General features: G+C 36.4%; 1 protein-coding gene across 1 annotated transcript; it reads right to left on the bottom strand.

Moving 5' to 3' along the window:
• Positions 1-676: 676 nt before the first annotated feature.
• LOC138704316 (uncharacterized) lies at positions 677-8,677 on the bottom strand. The gene is made up of 3 exons (XM_069832180.1): positions 8,523-8,677; positions 2,410-2,626; positions 677-985 (listed from the first exon to the last, which is right to left on the bottom strand). The coding sequence occupies exons 1-3, from the start codon at positions 8,535-8,537 to the stop codon at positions 867-869; spliced, it is 351 nt and encodes a 116-aa protein (XP_069688281.1). The 5' UTR covers positions 8,538-8,677; the 3' UTR covers positions 677-866.
• Between the last annotated feature and the right edge of the window lie 12,045 nt (positions 8,678-20,722).

The raw sequence follows: 20,722 nt of genomic DNA, 5'->3' as shown, positions 1-20,722 counted from the left end.
TAGGTATCATCATCATATCATCATCTGTGGATGGAAACTTACTTTTATAGAGGATATTGTGTGCTGAAACAACAGAACCATTTTCTTGCAGTGCTTTCTCCGATGGTATTCTCCGCGTACACGGTACAAATCTTTGAGCCGCATCCACTGCCTTTCCTGCTCTATTAAACTCAAACAGAAGAATATGCCGGAAGTGTTCGTTTCTTTCCACTTGACACTTCATCTTCTTTAGCCCACAAATAGCATAAACTTTCTTCAATTCCGCAAAATTCAAAACGTATTTACAACACTCCAAATAACAAATTACAAATTACTAACGATAAAAAATCTCCTATCAACACAGTGTTGCCATGACTTACAAAAGTTATTTAATGTTAATGCCATTAGGAAAGTACATGAAAACAGACAGGGTATGCAATTGAGCGAGTTAACATCAACTGGGACGGGAACATGTTAGGAGAAAATCCGCAAACTATTAAGGAAAACGCGGGAATTTTACTCGCAGCAAGTAATGAGATAGGTTTGGAAGTAAATCCCGAAAAAAACGAGGTGTATGATTATACCTAATGACCAGAACATAGTACGTAATGTAAATATAATTTATCTTTTGAAAAGGTGAAAAAATGCAAATACCTTGGAGCAACAGTAACAAATATAAATGACAATCGACAGGAAATTAAATGTAGAATAAGTATAGGATATATTTGCTATTATTCGGTTTAGAAACTACATTATTATCTTCATTACTTCTCAAACATAATTTTTAAGCAGATGAACAATGTAGTATAAATGTGAGAATCTACAATATTACATAGTCGTGTGATTTTATAACATTTTAATACACAACAGGTGTCTGACACACAGATTTATTCTTCTGTTTGTTCTTCACACACAGCAGTAGAATAATTGCAGTATGAGCCTTCTGGGCAGACTTTATAGTGTCCATCCTTGGCGTTATATGAAGCTGTACACTGTTCCCCCAGACCTGAAATAATAATAATTTGATTACGAAAATAATATTGATTATTGCTAAGAGGCCATTTTTTTCTAAAAATATTAGTATTGAGAAATGCACAAGAAACTGTTGGCGGGAAATGCTAACCTTCTTAAGGGATTAGGTACAGCTTACAGCAGTAAAATTTTGGAAATATTTAACATTTTTTTCTCCATTACTGTATCTTATACAAAAATGAAAATTAATATGTGTAAAACATTGTCCTTCTGCTGTATGAAAAAAGTATTTTTACGATTTAAAAAATATATTTATATTTTTTCTTTTCAAAATTCAAAATGGTGGCAGTTCACTGTGCAGTGATGAAGCGTTTCCCTCATAATTCAAAAACTATGCAACATACTGTGACGAAATTTATGTCATATCTGCAATATCATGCAAAATCACTTTTCCACCTTTCACGGATTGTCTGATAAAAAGTAAATTAATTTAAAAAGTGGTGAAATATCAATACTTTCTTCTAACATAAAATAAAAAAATATATATTGTTATATACAATAGAAGTGATTTAATACAGTTATATGAACACTTTTTAATGATTGAATAAAATTAACAAAATCGATTAAAAACCAGACATGTTTCGGAGGACAGTCTTCCTTTAGCTACGTACGCGGTCGAACATCTGTACCAGCGTCGTGGTACTACCACTGAAGATGGAGGAGCATTCCTCCGAAACATGTCTGGTTTTTAAACGATTTTATTAATTTTATTCAATCATTAAAACGTGTTCATATAACTGTATTAAATCACTTCTATTGTATATAACAATCCCACTCATGAAGACTGTTGCATCTGACCTAACTTATATAATTTAAAAAAATATATTATTAAGGAATGTAGTTGAAAGAGCACGATATTGTAATAATAAGTTTCAACAATAAAATAAAAGAGAGAGAAAATGAAAAAGTTAACAAGTTACCCTTAAAACTAAAGAAAAAGTGTATTTTACTAACAATTTCAAATTAATGTAGCGTTGAAAATGTTGCGATTAGGACAAATGTTAATGTGGCATTTTTTGCTCAGAATGTCTTCGGAAATAAGCTCTGTAAGTGACGATAAATCCTCGTCAATCACCCTGTATGTTAACTGTTGCAGATGATAGAGGAAATGAGGGGTAGGTAGATAACTGAAGAACCCCGAGAAACTCTCTTCTCATTATTCAAAACAAGTTCCACTACGAAGTAGCCGGGGATCGAACTCGTAGGGACACCAGGACGGAAGACCAGCGCGTAACAATGTCATCACATTTATGGTGGTTGATATAAACGTAAAATGCTTAATGAAACATGGTGATGGCTATTACTTTATAATATTTACGCTTTTGTCAGTATGTGTATTCTATAGTATTATAGTGATCATGGTGTTAAATGTTTGGGAATGGAGGTTTGGGTACGTACCGACGTTGGTGACACAGGCAGGACAGCAGTTTGCAGTTCCGCAGCAGTACCATTTTCTACTTTTCACAAATTGTTCACCGGGTGCGCAAGCAGATTCGTCGTGTATACCACAGAAACTTTCTTGACACACAAATTTGCATGATCCAAAGCACTTCAAGCACTCGTTCCCAGAAATGGAGATAACGACCACCAAGGCCAGTAGGACAAAGCGTGCAACCTGAAAAAAATAAATACATTTAAGAGTCAGTCCAAATCTGGGTCCACAGGCTTTCCTTGGCTTGGCTTGGTTTGGCTAACGGGTCTGTACACTTAGGCATGCTTTGTCCCTGTGTGGATGATAACCTCAACACCACAATGAAACTGATGATAGATCATGAGGAGAGATTTGATAAATCTAAATAAGTTTTTTCTCTAACATTCACCGTTTCAAAGGAAATCGTTACATTTCTATGAAGCATTTGGCAACATCACAGCTGCTGCAATAACTGTAAAGGTACGGTCACATGTCGCTACTTTTGCAGCGCTGCACTACAAAATACTGCGCAACTTTTGTACTGCGACGTGTGAACAACGGTGCAACTCAAAAAGTAGCGGCTGCCGAACCTGCTACCCGCTACTTTTCCATGCTGCGCGCAGCTTAAAAGTAGCGACGTGTGAACAGGGTTCTCAGGGTTGCAGCCGCAGCATTTTTGATATCGGTTTTGTTGAAACTTTTGCTACGGTTGCAACCAGTGTTGTCACCCAAATGTGCCAATGATACGTTTATTGTTTGGATATATTTTAATGTTAGATGTGATGAAAATAAATTATTTGTAACAGTTATTAAATACACAACACAGTCTAAGCATATTTGCTGACGATATAATTAATTCTTTTTTAAATTTTCAGTATCGTGGTTTCAAACAGGAGTGTTGCCAACATTGATTACGTGAATATGCTGTTGGTTATCATTTAAGTATTGGCCCATAAGCGTTTTTAAAAGCTTTATAGTAAAAATAATGTCAATTTCTGAATACTAGTTAGTATAGAAAGCAAATAATAGATAAGTAAGCTTTCGCATGAGTTTCTTAATAATGCGAACATAACCACAAAATATATATTGACAAGTCAACACGGAGATGGAAACTTGCAGCATGACTGCGGCTGCAAAAGTAGCGCCTTGTGTGTGAACAGACTCGCAACCTCCAGTTGCAACTTTTGCAGCGCTCGGGTTGCGGAGCGCGCTACTTTTGGCTTACGTGTGAACACGACACGAAACTTTTGCAGCTGCAGTACAAAAGTTGCGCAGCAAAAGTAGCGACGTGTGACCGTACCTTAAGCCAGCGCGTCCTGCACTCCTTACCTTCCCCTTCCCCTATGCTGTACTCAGTCGGTAACACGAGACGTGCGCTGCGTTGCAAGATTTATTTCAACGATTTTCGCTATTATTCAGTTTAAATTCATGGCTAAATGGTTTAATTTGCAAAAAAAAAAAAAAAAAAAAAAACACACATTCAAGATATTAACCGTCCAGATTATTTTTACTATCTGCTTGTATAGCAATCAGTCATATCCCTAGGGGGTTTACCGCAATAGAGCGCTGCAAACATTGGGCAAAGATCCTGCTTAACGGTGCTTCATCAAGGGAAAAGTGTAATGAAAGTTTTGCTATATTTAACATATAGAATCACCACTTAAATTTTGGTGCAGAGGTTACCATCAGTCCTGTATATCGTCGTTGTTCCTGCAATAACTCCTATATGCAAAATATACCATTTTTCAGTAGGAAGAAAAAAACACATTCATTCATCCTATGGCAGCCGTACATAGGGGATTGTGAATTCTTACTTTTTCGAAAGAAAGAAATATAATTACATATAGGAGTTTTTATTATTTGCTATATCACTATATTATTTAAGTTATTTAATAGCTAGAGCAAAAATCTGAAAATCGATGAAAATGTCACATAGAAGTTATTGCAGGAACAACGACGATATACGATAATTGAAGCGTTGGACCGAATAACGGTCTATGTTACAATTTTTCAAAATCGAGTTTTTAATGGAATAATGCTGTTTAGGCAATAGTCTTACACAGCTGTCACAAAAATTGTTTTTCAATATCTGTATCAGAGGCGCTTCTACACGAGTTACAACCATGAATTTCTTGGTTACAATAATATCTCTATCTCTAATCAACGTAGTCACAATACTACTTTTTCTAATGTGTACAAAAAACAAGTATCCACTACTATAAAGACCATTACACGTTCTACCCGCAATAAACATAACATTGATGAAACTGAAATATGAAGCTTACTTGCAAATGTGTTATGAGTAGGTAATGGAAGGTGATGAATAGACAGCGAAATATTTAGGTCCTAAAAATGTACCTTAGGTGCTTAAATATTCACTTCCATTACCTTATAAAATAGACTAGGCTCTAAAAGTATAGGGTAGGAAAACACTACAGATATTAAAAAAATTAGTACAATGTTAACAAATTAGCAAATTTATTGACAAAAGCAAAGAAACAAACATTAGTGCGTAAGAGTTGTTAACTGTAGGAAATAGTACTTTAGAGTGTCCAAACTCTGTTTGTATAAATTATTAAATTTTGTCAAAGGTACCAGTACTGCCACTTAAAATGATTATGTATGTATCTAAATGCACTTAAAGATCCACAAAAATTGTTGCAATTGTTCGAACCATAGTTGGCTTCGCAATAAATTACTACAACCTTCTCTAAGTGTTCTAGAGAAAAGGTTTGGCGATTGTCGGTGTAAAATCAGTTTAAGCAGGAAAAGATCGTTCTACGTCAACAGACGTAACGGAGGCAAAGGAGACCGAACCTAAGTACATTATTAAACCAAGAAACGAGTAGATTTCGCTGGAAGGTCGCTGTATAATTTCCGTTAATAAATTATTATTATTATTATTATTATTATTATTATTATTATTATTATTATTATTATTATTATTATTTCGTAATTTCCAACTGTATCTACTAGTACTGTAGGCTACACTTAAAATAACTTGCTTTGTACAGCACTGTTAGCTTCTCTTTCCGGTTGACGTTACCATTTAGTTCCAAAACAAGCCACGTGTCTTCCTTTCCTGGACCACTTATAGGAAAGAAAAAGAGACGATGAATTTCATGAGAAGGACATGTTTAGAACAGAAAGCGGAGGATGCAAGAAATGAGATAAAGTAGCGAGTTAAAAGAGGAAGTCAAAGCCTTGATATAACATAACTCGTTAATTTCCTAAATGCACGTGGCAGATTTTAGTACTAATAAGTAATAACGTTGTGATTGCTGCTGTGTACCTCAGCAATGCTTGGGCAGGGTATGGTTGCGCCCCACGATCAGGTAAGATGCAGTATATATAAAAGGGTGTCCACACCTGTGGAGTAACGGTCAGCGCGTTTGGCCGCGAAACCAGGTGGCCCGGGTTCGAATCGCGGTCGGGGCAAGTTACCTGGTTGAGGTTTTTTCCGGGGTTTTCCCTCAACCCAATACGAGCAAATGCTGGGTAACTTTCGGTGCTGGACCCTGGACTCATTTCACCGGCATTATCACCTTCATTTCATTCAGACGCTAAATAATCTGAGATGTTGATACAGCGTCGTAAAATAACCCAATAAAATAAAAAAATATATAAAAATATAAAAGGGTCCCTGTTTTGTAGGCAAAGTTGCGCCCCGCTCCCATCAGGTAAAAAAAAAAGGGGCATGACATAGTTGCGCCCCGATGAAATAGATAGAGAAAAAGACATTACGGGAACTTGAGCCTATTAATCAGCCAATCTTATTGATTTCTTATTCGATTTAATATTCAATATCGATACCGTTAAAATGAACACCATGAAGTTGGGAGTACTTTATTGGCTGACATATTCAAATGAATGAGTCGTTGGAATATGGGGCCTTAGCAATCTTGACATTTCATTAGCGATTTTCACACCGTCTGTGGCGTATAGTGAGGTTAATTTAAAATTAATGTTAAGTTTAGTGAAAATGGTAAAGAGTTAATAATTCACAATGGTTCTAAGTTTCGATTTGCGAAACCATGTACCGTAGGGTTAAGATATCGGTGTACAAACAAAAAATGCAGTTAATTTATTGTGTGTGATCGATAAAAATTGTTATTTTAAATAGCAAAATTCATCATATGCTACCTGATTTCAGTGTAGCTACCACTATAATATTTTTAAATAGGCCTAAATTATTTATTTTATGACAATCACTTTCGTGTGTACTATGCCCATCGAGGTGCAACTATGCCACGTCTATTCTGCTGGGCAGGGCATAGTTGCGCCCCACGGTCAGATAAAATGCAACAGATAAAAAAGGGTCCCTGTTTCGTGGGCATAGTTGGGCCCCGTTGTCATCAGGTAGAGAAAAGGGGATGGCATAGTTGCGCCCAGATGAAACTGGTAGAGAAAAAGACACTACGGAAACTCGAGCCTCCTAATCAACCAACCTTTCTGATTTCTTATGCGATTTAATATTCATTATCGATACCGTTAAAATGAACACCATGAAGTTGGCAGTACTTTAATAAAGTACATATTCAAATGAGTGAGCCGTTAGAATATGGGGGCTTAGCAGTCTTTGACATTTTATTACCGTAATGATTTTTACACCGTCTGTGGCGTATAGTGAGGTTAATTTAAAATGAATGTTTTTTATTGGGTTATTTTACGATGCTGTATCAACATCTAGGTTATTTAGCGTCTGAATGATATGAAGGTGATAATGCCGGTGAAATGAGTCCGGGGTCCAGCACCGAAAGTTACCCAGCATTTGCTCGTATTGGGTTGAGGGAAAACCCCGGAAAAAACCTCAATCAGATAACTTGCCCCGACCGGGATTCGAACCCGGGCCACCTGGTTTCGCGGCCAGACGTGCTGACCGTTACTCCAAAGATGTGGACTAAATGAATGTTAAGTTTAGTGAAAAAGGGTGAAGAGTTAATAATTCACAATGGGTCTAAGTTTCAATTTTCGAAACCCTCTACAGTAGGGTTAAGATATATCGATGTACGAACAAAAAATGTAGTTCATTTATTGTGTGTGAGCGATAGAAAAATGTTATTTTAAATAGTAAAATTGGTCATTTGCTAGGCCTACCTGATTTCAATGCAGCTATCACTGTAATATTTGTAAGTAATTTGTTTATATTATGACAATCACTTTCGTGTGTATTATGCCCATCGGGGCGCAACTATGCCATGTCTATTCTGCTAACTGATTTCATCGGAGCGCAACTATGCCATGTCCCTTCTGCTACCTGATTTATTCGGGGCGCAATTATGCCATGCCTAGGCCTCCCAATTGACCGCGGGGCGCAACTATGCCATACCGATTCTGCTACCTGACTAATTCGGGGTGCAACTATGCCATGTCCCTTCTGCTACCTGACTTCTTCGGGGCGCAACTATGCCATGCCTAGGTCTCCCAATTGACCGCGGGGCGCAACTATGCCATACCGATTCTGCTACCTGACTAATTCGGGGCGCAACTATGCCATGTCCATTCTGCTACCTGACTTCTTCGGGGCGCAACTATGCCATGCCTAGGTCTCCCAATTGACCGCGGGGCGCAACTATGCCATACCGATTCTGCTACCTGACTAATTCGGGGCGCAACTATGCCATGTCCATTCTGCTACCTGATTTATTCGGGGCGCAACAATGCCGTGCCTAGGTCTCCCAATTGACCGCGGGGCGCAACTATGCCATACCGATTCTGCTACCTGACTAATTCGGGGCGCAACTATGCCATGTCCATTCTGCTACCTGACTTCTTCGGGGCGCAACTATGCCATGCCTAGGCCTCCCAATTGACCGCGGAGCACAACTATGCCATACCGCAATGCTTGACCCCACCGCACCTTACCGTACCTCTCCCCTTACAGTCCTAAGCTTCATTCGCAACAAAACACCAGCGCTCCAAGATCAACTACACTTAGAAATCGAACGAGTATTAGAAAGATAGATCGAAATGTTTTGCGTAAATGGAATACTTAACTATAAAAACTTAATCTGTATTCAACTAATCAATCCAAGACAACATTAGTTAGTATTGAAGAGAAGGTAAATTTTGAGGATTATACATAGCAAATATAACTCACCTGTGTGGTCTTCATAATTTCCTTCCACTAATGTTTTTGAAGGAGACAGACTTATTATAAAATGCTGTACTTCAGCGATGTGTGGGTAATATATCTACTTGATAACGCCAAAGCTAAGCCGGACTCTATAATCCCTAGGCCTTGAAAACAGTCCAACATAAACGTCACTCACAAATCCGGGAACGTAGACCTGTTTTAAGAGATAAAACATGTCGTGTCTAAAAGAATGGAGACACAAAGAAAGTAACAATATGGGAGGCAACAAAAAACACGCTAAGGTCTGGTTTCTTCAACCTTTATTAAAATGCATCTAACATAGCGTTAATTAACTGTAAGTTAAAAGTACAAACTGCTGTTAAAATATTGCGTTTCTTTAAATTTACATTTCACATTTTAACATTCTGTTTGTTAACTCTCTGTTAGGACCAGAGAATCTAGAGTTTAACCATAACCTATAACCAAATATAGGCTCAGTTTTGTTTTCTGAACTTTGATAATTGCGAATCTCGCTTGTTTCCGTTGATTGATTCAGAGAGGATAGAAGTCTTTATATTCTCTCAGGTTTGATTTATGCTTCTTTCCGTCTCTGTATCACAGTAGCGTGGAGCGGCGTATTAGTATTGCTGTTGTGAAATGGAAAAAACTGGAACAAAAAGAAATAGTGGATTATCACCATTTAATACGAGAAAAATTCGTTCCGGCACCGGGTATCGAACCCGGGACCTCTCAGCTCTACGCGCTGAGTGCTCTTTCCAACTGAGCTATGCCGGGACACGATCCACGGTGCCGGCCGAACTCCTCTCGTAATGTTTTACGGCCTTACTACCTGCACTTTGGACAATGTAAGTCATACATGCAGGAGCGCATATTTAAATGACTTTATGGCCATATTCAACATCAGTTTGTGACAACTGCTAACAGTTAATACATCACATATTCATTATAATATATGAGGTCTCGCCTACCTCATTGAATATTACACGACTACTATGAAGTAGCCAATGTGTACCTATTATCACCTCATATATTATAATGAATATGTGATGTATAAACTGTTAGCAGTTGTCACAAACTGATGTTGAATATGGCCATAAAGTCAATTAAATATGAGCTCCTGCATGTACGACTTACATTGTCTAAAGTGCAGGTAGTAAGGCTGTAAAACATTACGAGAGGAGTTCGGCCAGCACTGTGGATCGTGTCCCGGCATAGCTCAGTTGGAAAGAGCACTCAGCGCGTAGAGCTGAGAGATCCCTGGTTCGATTCCCGGTGCCGGAACGAATTTTTCTCGTATTAAATGGTGATAATACACATTGGCTACTTCATAGTAGTCGTGTAATATTCAGTGAGGTAGGCGGGACCTCATATATAATGAATATGTGATGTAGAAATAGTGGAACTAATTTCTCTTCGTTCTAGAGAAGCCTTCTGTTGGAAATAATTTCTCAGTATAAACCAATTATTGAGAATAAACAAACAAATGGATTGCGTTGAAAGCGAAAAGTGAGGCTTGGCAAAAAAAATAGCCTATGCCTTTGTATGAATTTCTTTTCTGTCAAATCATTCAAATTATCCGCTCTGTTTATGTATTCATGGATATCATTTTCTAAACAATCAAGATATAAAAGTTCAGCATCTAACGCACCAGCCATATTGAATATTTCTTTGTTAACGGATTGTTAAATGATTTAACTGCATGAAATTGGGTAGTTAAATTAAAATGGGTTTTTAACAGCCTGCTAGAACTAACAGAAGTTGAAGAAATGCTTCATCTGTTAAGTTTACAGTTAAAATGGAATAGCACACTTGTAATTTAACAAAGGTTGAAGCAACCGCCCTAACTGAACCAGTGATCTAGTGTATATGTCTTTATTTAAAAATTACCAACTACATTAGGCCTACTTCTTTGTAAGTGTGGCACCAGTTAAATTCATTAAATTCGTCAATGTGAGAAAATCAATTATTATTTCCTCCACTCTTGAAGCATTCCTTTTGAACATTAAAGCAGTGCAATTTTATCGTTATACAAACCCATTTGTGAGCTGTGTATTAATACGCTATAATCGAAATTAATTGATCAGTTGACTTTATTTGTTTTTGTCATAACTGGAGTAATCGTAAGTGGAATTCTTATTACTCCCTGTGAAGTAGTTTATGAAAACTAGTAATCTACTCTGTATATTGAATACCTGCAAAAATAATTTATTCTAATTAAAATACATTTCCCCCTTTTTACAAATGTATTCCACAAGAAGGCACGGTGGGAAATGTAAAACTTACCCACCTTTGAAATTTTAATAACACCACCATAACACGAAACTGGTCGTCTACACGCAACACAATTATAACTAATACTGTCACTGCTGCTACTGCTATTAGTGTGTGTATTCACAATTAATTAGACCTCAATGCTTCAAGCCGTTTCACTAGTCATTGTACTACAATAGGACTATACTACAGAACAAATGAAGAGCAATATTAATCACAATAACAGTGACAAAGGACTTTACTAATAGACAGTACTATATTATGCACACTATTTAAAGGGTGTAATTGATGTTATGTTATTTGAATAGCTGTACCAGTGAAGAAGTGTGTAATGTCTGAAGTGTGTTTGTGTCAGTGACGTTTTATTTTATAGTGGTAGTGCAAATATTTTGAAATGTTTCTCAAGTGTTACTGAAATCAGGATAGTGTCAGTGAAATGTGTCGTAGTTATAGTGCAGTGAGTGAGTTGACAACGAAATGAGTATAGTGCTGAAAGGTACTTGTAATTGTATGAACTCGTGGGTTTTAGTTCGAACTTTGGGTTAAGATACAAATTAGATTTAATTTTATTGTTATTGTTATTATTATTATTACTATTATTATTATATTATATTATTAGGGTCTAATATTATTAGTATTACTTACTATTATTCTTATTATTTATTCATTTAGTGTTTTAGGGTTTGGAATTGAACAGGATACATCAGCTTCTTGTCTATGCTGATGACATGAATATGTTAGGAGAAAATCCACAAACGATTAGGGAAAACGCGGAAATTCTACTTGAAGGAAGTAAAGAGGTAGGGTTGGAAGTAAATCCCGAAAAGACTCAGTATATGATTATGTCGCGTGATCAGAATACTGTACGAAATGGAACTATAAAAGTTGGAGATGTATCCTTCGAAGAGGTGGAAAAATTCAAATATCTTGGAGCAACAGTAACAAATACAAATGACACTCGGGAGGAAATTAAACGAAGAATAAATATGGGAAATGCTTCTTATTATTCGATTGAGAAGCTTTTGTCATCTAGTCTGCTCCAAAAAATCTGAAAGTTAGAATTTATAAAACAGTTATATTACCGGTTGTTCTGTATGGCTGTGAAACTTGGACTCTCACTTTGAGAGAGGAACAGAGATTGAGGGTTTCTGAGAATAAGGTTCTTAGGAAAATATTTGGGGCTAAGAGGGACGAAGTTATAGGAGAATGGAGAAAATTACACAACGCAGGGCTGCACGCATTGCATCCTTCACCTGACATAATTAGGAACATTAAATCCAGACGTTTGAGATGGGCAGGGCATGTAGCACGTATGGGCGAATCCAGAAATTCATATAGAGTATTAGTTGGGAGGCCGGAGGGGAAAATACCTTTGGGGAGGCCGAGACGTAGATGGGAAGATAATATTAAAATGGATTTAAGGGAGGTGGGATATGATGGTAGAGACTAGATTAATCTTGCTCAGGATAGGGACCAATGGCGGGCTTATGTGAGGGCGGCAATGAACCTCCGGGTTCCTTAAAAGCCAGTAAGTAAGTAAGTATTCATTTAGTGTTTTTAGCGTCCTGCCCAGGTCTTTCACTGCAAACCCAGTTTTCTCCAATCTTTCCTATTTTCTGCCTTCCTCTTTGTTTCCTCATATGATCCATATATCTTAATGTCGTCTATCATCTGATATCTTCCTCTGCCCCGAACTTTTCTACCGTTCACCAGTCCTTTCAGTGCATCCTTCAGTAGGCAGTTTCTTCTCAGGCAGTGACCAAACCAATTCCTTTTCCTCTTCCTGATCAATTTCAGCATGATTCTTTCTTCACTCATTCTTTCCAATACAACTTCGTTTCTTATTCTGTAGTCCACTTCACACCCCATTCTTCTCCATATTCACATTTCAAATGCTTCTAGTCGCTTCTCTTCAATCCGTCGTAATGTCCATGTTTCTGCCCTATAAAATGCCACACTCCAGACAAAGCACTTCACTAGTCCTTTCCTTATTTATTTTTTCAGAGGTGCGCTCCTCTTTCTATTAAAAGCATCCGTGGCCATTGCTATCCTCCTTTTGACTTCCAGACAGCAGCTCAAATTATTGCTTATAGTACACTCCAAGTAGATCCTATTTGAAACTGTCCACTTGCTCTACTGCCTCATTTAGAATTCACAAGTTTATCTTCTGTATTTTTCTTCCTATCACCATGCTCTTCGTCTTATTTGCATTTATCTTCATCCCATACTACTCACAGCTGTAATTTAGCTCCTATAGCATATCCCTTAGTATCATTTCCTCTTCTGCTAACGACGCCGTATCAGCAGCAATCTTATACACTTAATTCTTTTTCCTCCTACTATTACTCTTTCCATATTCTGATAAAAGTTCTTCACCAAATCCTCCAAGTAGATGTTGTACAAGGTAGGTGATAAAGGGCAACCTTGATGTACACCAATAGTGTCAGAGTTGAAGCTCCATAACCGGTTGTGGAGCTAGAAAGTGCAAGTCCGAGCGTGAACTTGCTTATGTCTGTGGAAACACCGGAGCACGCAACGAGTTATAGTGGAGCGCTCCGTTCCGTTTAGTCTCTGTCTGACAACGCTGATGTACACCTCTCCCAATTTCACTTTCTTCTGACATTTCTTCTCCCATCCTGATTTTGAAGCATTATTATTATTATTATTATTATTATTATTATTATTATTATTATTATTATTATTATTATTACTAGCCGTACCCGTGCGCTCCGCTGCACCTGTTAGAAATAAATATAAAGTAATTACATAATTAAAATAGAACCTTTGATCCAGGGAACATTCGTTCTTGATAGAAGGATAAATCGTTTAATATGTGACTTAATTTAAATTGTATTTAAATAATTAAAATGCGATCATTTGGTCCAGAGAGCACTCAGTAGTTACTGTAATAACATTATAGCATTATGTCCATCTAGAGAAACTACACTTTCCAATGGTGAAACAATAATTAATTATACAAATCGGTTAATTTAGCTTTCGATACTTCATACAAACACAGAAATATTCTCTGTAGCTTATATTTCATAGCTTTCGATTGTTGTTGTCGAAGGCCCCTTATAGACTAGTCATTTGTTTTCATTTCATTACACCGCCTTAAATGACATTGCTTTTTAATTTTAAAACTAATTTATCTCATTACATATCAGTCCTATCAAAATTTTGTAAAGAATAAAACTTATCGGAAATCATTTTAAAGAAACTTTTGTTATATAATATATTTCACAAAAATCAATAATAAGGGAGATATTTCGATTTATTTAATTCAGGCCCCCTTATAACCCCCCTTTCAAATAACGTATTTTGAATGTCATATAGCCTAAAATCTAAGTTACAACGAACTTAATTTATATTCCAATTTTCATATAAATCGGTTCAGCCATTATCGCGTGAAAAGGTAACAAACATCCAGACAGACAGACATACATACAAACAAAAATGTCAAAAAAGCGATTTTCGGTTTCAGAGTGGTTAATTATATTATATGTTAGGACCAATTATTTTTGGAAAATCGAAAATTACCAGAAAAATTTCGGCTACAGATTTATTATTAGTATAGATTAGACTATTATTATTATTATTATTATTATTATTATTATTATTATTATTATTATTATTAATTTTATTTATTATTAATTGTAATATATTTGTCATTATTGAGTGTAATTAGTTACCACTGCCACCGGGTCTTTACCCATTTGCAGTGTGAATAAATATATACAAAGTAATCAACGTGATTAGTTCACTGTACAGCACCATTACAAAGTATGGGTAGATTTTTTAAGGTAAGTTCATAGAGCGATTCGTGAGGACATCGGCACTCCTGTCAGAAGCGTGGCCTTTCGTTCCGTCTCAGGTACCTCAGATGCCTGTCATGTGGAAAGGTGTGGGTATTAGCGATTTTTTTTATTTCCTGAATATTTACAGAGTCTTGGGACGTAGTCTACACCCCTAAACTTAAAAATAAATATACAGGGTGGAAGCGAAATAACCCTCCGCATTGAAAGGAGGGATATATTGTATGAAAATAAACAAAAACATCTATTACACGTTTTGAGTGTGTGGTTAATTAAAAAATTGCATGTCAATTGCTGTGGAGTAACATTTAGCGGGCCTGGGTTGAAATCCTGTTTGGGATAAGTTACCTGGATGGAATTTTTCCGGGGTTTCTCCTCATCCAATTGAAGCAGAATTGCTGGGTAACTTTCCGCGTTGGACCTAGGACTCATTTCGCCTTCAAAGTTAACACTTCCTCTCTTTCATCATCATCTCCGTTTATTTCCTAGTTTTCCGTAGCCTCTCCACTGGGTTCATAGCAACCATTTTAGTTTAGCAAATTTGTCTGTTTTATGTCCTGAAGTCCTTGTTCTTGTAATACGTAAGCAGCCCGAAGATATAAAACGCATAATTACATTGTATTGGTGATTACTTTATCCTGTGTCTGGTTTTTGAGGGTCTCAGAAGTGTAAATTTTAAAAGCGTGAGACATTATACAGTCAACTCCGGATATAGGGAACCTCTGCGGACTTGCATATTTCGTTCACTATATCCGAGGTTCACTAAATCCGAAGTGTCTCCCGCCTAACCTTAAATGACAGGAATGAATGAAATTGTGAACAAGAAAATAAAATACTCTATAGTAATTAAAATATTTAATTTTTGTGGAATGTATTACACCACATACTGTTGCAGTTGATTTACTTAAACTGTTTTGTCGAACCACGTCCGCTTGCGAAAGATAACGTTCAATGTCACTTATAATATTAGCCTTATCTTCCAAAGAAAACACTTTACGCTTCGACATTTTATACAGTACATTCACTGTTCGAACACTAGAAACAGACTGATCAGGTAAGCCTAGAAATGACAAACGCTGTTATGGCGTGACTGCGTACTCAGCCTTGGAATTTCCAGGATCACTTAATGGAAACTGGGAGGGAGTTGATGGAGTTTGAAAATCATCGGAATCTTACCTTCATTTATGCTCTGGACATAATGTCCTTCCCATTTTAATAAAAGAAGACAATTTCATTTTCCGTTGTTTCGATGCTATCGGTCATAATGGAAATGTTTCTGGGAATAAAAGGCAACCCTTTGACTGTGAAGCATTAGAAGTAACAGTAGAGTAGTGTGCCTGAGAACAGAATGGCAACCCTTCGACGGTGGAGTGAGGCAAGGTCGTCACGCGTTGCCAGGGTTTACAATACAGCTTCTTATCTAGGATTCACTAATCCTACCTTTGTCCTTTGACTAAAGGATTAAGAAACTTAGAATGTTATTCTCAACACATTCTTTCAATTTTATACAAGAAGGTCTGACTTCAAATAAGAATTTATCAGGATACATGGTTCACTATAACCGAAGTGAGGATTCAGTATAACCGGAAATATTATTGTACTTTTTAATGTATGCGGGTCCGGACCAACGATTTAGGTTCACTATAGCCGAATGTTCACTATAACCGAGTTCACTATATCCGGAGTTGACTGTAATTTCCAAATATAGAGTTGACAGCATAATACAGAATCTTTTCAAAAATCAAAGTGTACTTAAAACATTTTTTTCAAATACAACATAATCAATAGTAATGAAATTATTTATATCAGTCAGTAATGTGCATTTTTATTGCCAGATAAATAATCGATAATTTCGCAGTAAAAAGTAGGCTAATAATGCTTTGTACTGAAAAATGAAGCAAAACTTAATTTGCTCCCAACAATAAAAGCAAACTTCGTAGAAATTAAATTTCTTTACATCAGTCATATCTGATGTGGATCAACATGTAATTTAATGTACCTAATATGTAAATTCAGCAAAAAGAGTTCCAGAATTTGCCACGGACCACATATGTTTTAGTTGGTCGTATAACGATGTGTAGAAACATTTTCTAATAGAAGATTGTGATGGAGACACAAACACACATAGGCCTGTAAGTACTGTAAGTGGAGACTGTCACGCATTTTTATCATTAAACGAAATGAGGGCATGTACAGTTAACAAGCGGTATTTGTTTTCCAGCATATTTACTATCACTTCGTCTCTCTTGGGTAAACGGGACTTAATCGTGATGTATAATTACATCTAGTCATTCTTGATCATTCAGTCGACCGCTTTACACAACCATTTTTATATTTCGTATTCGATCAGGTTTTCACGAAGGCTTCGAGAATTCAATAGGCAATTCAAGTGACATATTTAGAAAATGTTAATAAAATGCTTCACTTAAATCGGTTACCTAAGGTTAGTATATTATTGTAAAATTTTTAAGTTTAAAAAAATTAACTTGAAAATTCCTTCATGGTATATAAGACTTGAGATGAAATTATTAGGGATCATCAGTGGTGTTTTAGGTGTAATAGATCGACTATTGATCAGACTCCTTGTTTTCGACAGATATTGGAGAAAAAAATGGAAGTATAAGGGTACAGTACATCAATTATTCATAGATTTCAAAAAGGCATGTCATTCCGTTAAGAGAGAAGTGTTATATGATATTCTTATTGAATTTGGTATTCCCAAGAAACTTGTTCCATTAATTAAAATGTGTCTCAATTAAACTTACAGCAGAGTCCGTATAGGCCAGTTTCAATCTGATGCTTTTCCAATTCCCTGTGGGCTAAAGCAAGGAGATGCACTATCATCTTACTTTTTAACTTCACTCTAAAATATGTCATTAGGGAAGTTCAGGATAACAGACAGGTTTTGGAATTGAACGGGTTACATCAGCTTCTTGTCTATGCGGATGACGTGAATATGTTACAACAAAGTCCACAAACGATTAGGGAAAACACGGATATTTTACTTGACGCAAGTAAAGCGATAGATTTGGAAGTAGATTCCGAAAAGACAAAGTATATGATTATGTCTCGTGACCAGAATATTGTACGAAATGGAAATATAAAAATTGAAGATTTATCCTTCGAAGAGGTGGAAAAATTCAAATACCTTGGAGCAACAGGAACAAATATAAATGACCATCAGGAGGAAATTAAACGCAGAATAAATATGGGAAATGCCTCTTATTATTCGGCTGAGAACCTTTTGTCTGTTGTCAAAAAATACTGAAAGTTAGAATTTATAAAACAATTATATTACTGATTGTTCTTATGGTTGTGAAACTTGGACTCTCACTTTGAGAGAGGAATAGAGAGTAAGGATATTTAAGAATAAGGTTCATAGGAAAATATTTGGGGCTAAGAGGGATGAAGTTGCTGGAGAATGGAGAAAGTTACACAACGCAGAACTGCACGCATTGTATTCTTCATCTGACATAATTAGGAACATTAAATCCAGACGTTTGAGATGCGTAGGGCATGTAGCACGTATAGGCGAATCCAGAAATGCATATAGAGTGTTACTTGAGGGACCGGAGGGAAAAAGGCCTTTGGGAAGGCCGAGACGTAGATGGGAAGATAATATTAAAATGGTTTTGAGGGAGGTGGGATATGATGATAGAGACTGGATTAATCTTGCTCAGGATAGGGACCGATGGCAGGCTTATGTGCAGGCGGCAATAAACCTTCGGGTTCCTTAAAAGCCATTTGTAAGTATATAAGACTTGATGTAGGCAACTTGGGTGAACAACAATAATAATAATAATAATAATAATAATAATAATAATAATAATAGTGTGTGTGTAGCAGAGATGGTCAAGCCGCTGAAATGTTTGTATTGTTATTTCGTAAACAATTGTGCCGTTATTGTTCACACTTATTAAGTTTCCGAATTTGTTTTGCTTTGAGGCAGAAGTGTTTCGGGTTAACCTGAGACTTTTGTACCGGCATTTCGAAATATATAAAAGCTTTTCTTATGTTACTATTATTAACAGAACAAGTGCCATTGTGGTGGATATGAAGAAATACATGTCAAGCTATAATTTTCTTCCGCATTTGCTTAATCATACTTGGATGAAGAATTAGAACTTGTTGGATGCGTGGCTAATAGCTCAACATCATTTTCTTGAATATCTACGTTGTATGATCCTTATCTTAGTGGCTCTACCTTAACTATGTAGAACTGTTTAATTTAAATTTACGCTGACGTTACTGTACAGGGATTACAGAAAATATGTTAAACACTTATTGGATTTGGAATAATTTAAAGAAGTATGAATAAATGGGATTTTATTAAGTTTTGTAATTTGTATTCTACTTAAAAGCATCTTATACCATACAGTGGAATTTCTTAAAAAAAATTAACGTAGTTTTAGAATTTGAAATAGAAAGAAAAAAAAAGCGTCAGGTTTTCTGTAATTTTTTCATAATGTTTATATCGATATTTTATTGTTATTATTCAACGCACATTGCATGAAAACAATAATAGTTACTCCATTATTGGCAACATATACTGTATTATATGAGTTTTCATGATTTCACAGTGACTGTGGTCAGAATCAGGGTTTTGCCTATTCTACCGTGATTTGTAATTTGGCATCTCCAAAGTTTCGGAACTACATACAGTTTCCATCATCAGGACAGATAGGTAAGGCCAAAATAGTCGCCTATCCTGTTGGGTTCAGTCATCCGGATTACCCTGGAAAAACGAGCTCAACAGAGTAGGTGATCTCTTTGGCATCACCTATCTGCCCCGATAATAGAGTTACCATATGAAAAATCATAAACCTAGGACAACAAAAATAAAAAAATATATATATTAGGACAAACCAGGATATGAAAGATAAGAAACCAGAATACTTCGTAGGCCTACTTACTTACTTACTGGCTTTTAAGGAACCCGGAGGTTCATTGCCCCCCTCACATAAGCCCGCCATTGGTCCCTATCCTGTGCAAGATTAATCCAGTCTCTACCATCATATCCTACCTCCCTAAAATCCATTTTAATATTATCTTCCCATCTACGTCTCGGCCTCCCCAAAGGTCTTTTACCCTCCGGCCTCCCCAAAGGTCTTTTACCCTCCGGCCTCCCAACTAACACTCTATATGCATTTCTGGATTCGCCCATACGTGCTACATGTCCTGCCCATCTCAAACGTCTAGATTTTATGGTCCTAATTATGTCAGGTGAAGTATACAATACGTGCAGTTCTGTGTTGTGTAACTTTCTCCATTCTCCTGTGACTTTATCCCTCTTAGCCCCAAATATTTTCCTAAGAACCTTATTCTCAAACACCCTTAATCTCTGTTCCTCTCTCAAAGTGAGAGTCAAAGTTTCACAACCATACAGAACAACCGGTAATATAACTGTTTTATAAATTCTAATTTTCAGATTTTTTGACAGAAGGCTAGATGACAAAAGCTTCTCAACCGAATAACAACAGGCATTTCCCATATTTATTCTGCGTTTCCTCCCGAGTGTCATTTATTTTTGTTGCTGTTGCTCCAAGATATTTGAATTTTTCCACCTCTTCGAAGGATAAATCTCCAATTTTTCGTAGGCCTACTAAAAAATTTAAAAACATATTTTGATATTTTATATTTATTTGTCAGACTTTGTTCTTTTCTGATCCACCACTCATTGCCAGAAGCACGCTGTTTGTCAGAATGTACAGGTATGTGTAGAAATCACTACAACTCATATCCTGAAAATTATACGGCAAGAATATAATTGCTCGTATTGTGCCTACAGAGAAGCGATTTCTCCCCTTTGTCCTTTGACTCTGAATTAATGATAATATTATTTCAGTGTTTGCATTATGGCCTGGAATTGACGTAAAAAGATTTGTGCAATTTTCAACAATTCTCAACTTAACTCTCGAGTTGAATATTTCAAGAAATAATCTGACCACAGCTGATGTCCTAACATATAATTACACTTTTCTCTGTTTAAATTCTCAATACATATATTTAAATAGCAAAACTGATCAAATGCTTTTACATAATCGATTATGGCCCCTTTACTTTGGACAAATTGTATTGTTGGTACAACATTCTTCTAAGAAGGACCTTCTCTCAACT

Source organism: Periplaneta americana, chromosome 1 (genome assembly GCF_040183065.1).
Source record: "Periplaneta americana isolate PAMFEO1 chromosome 1, P.americana_PAMFEO1_priV1, whole genome shotgun sequence".
Classification (NCBI taxonomy): Eukaryota; Metazoa; Arthropoda; class Insecta; order Blattodea; family Blattidae; genus Periplaneta; species Periplaneta americana.
This window is presented reverse-complemented; position numbering and strand designations above follow the sequence as displayed.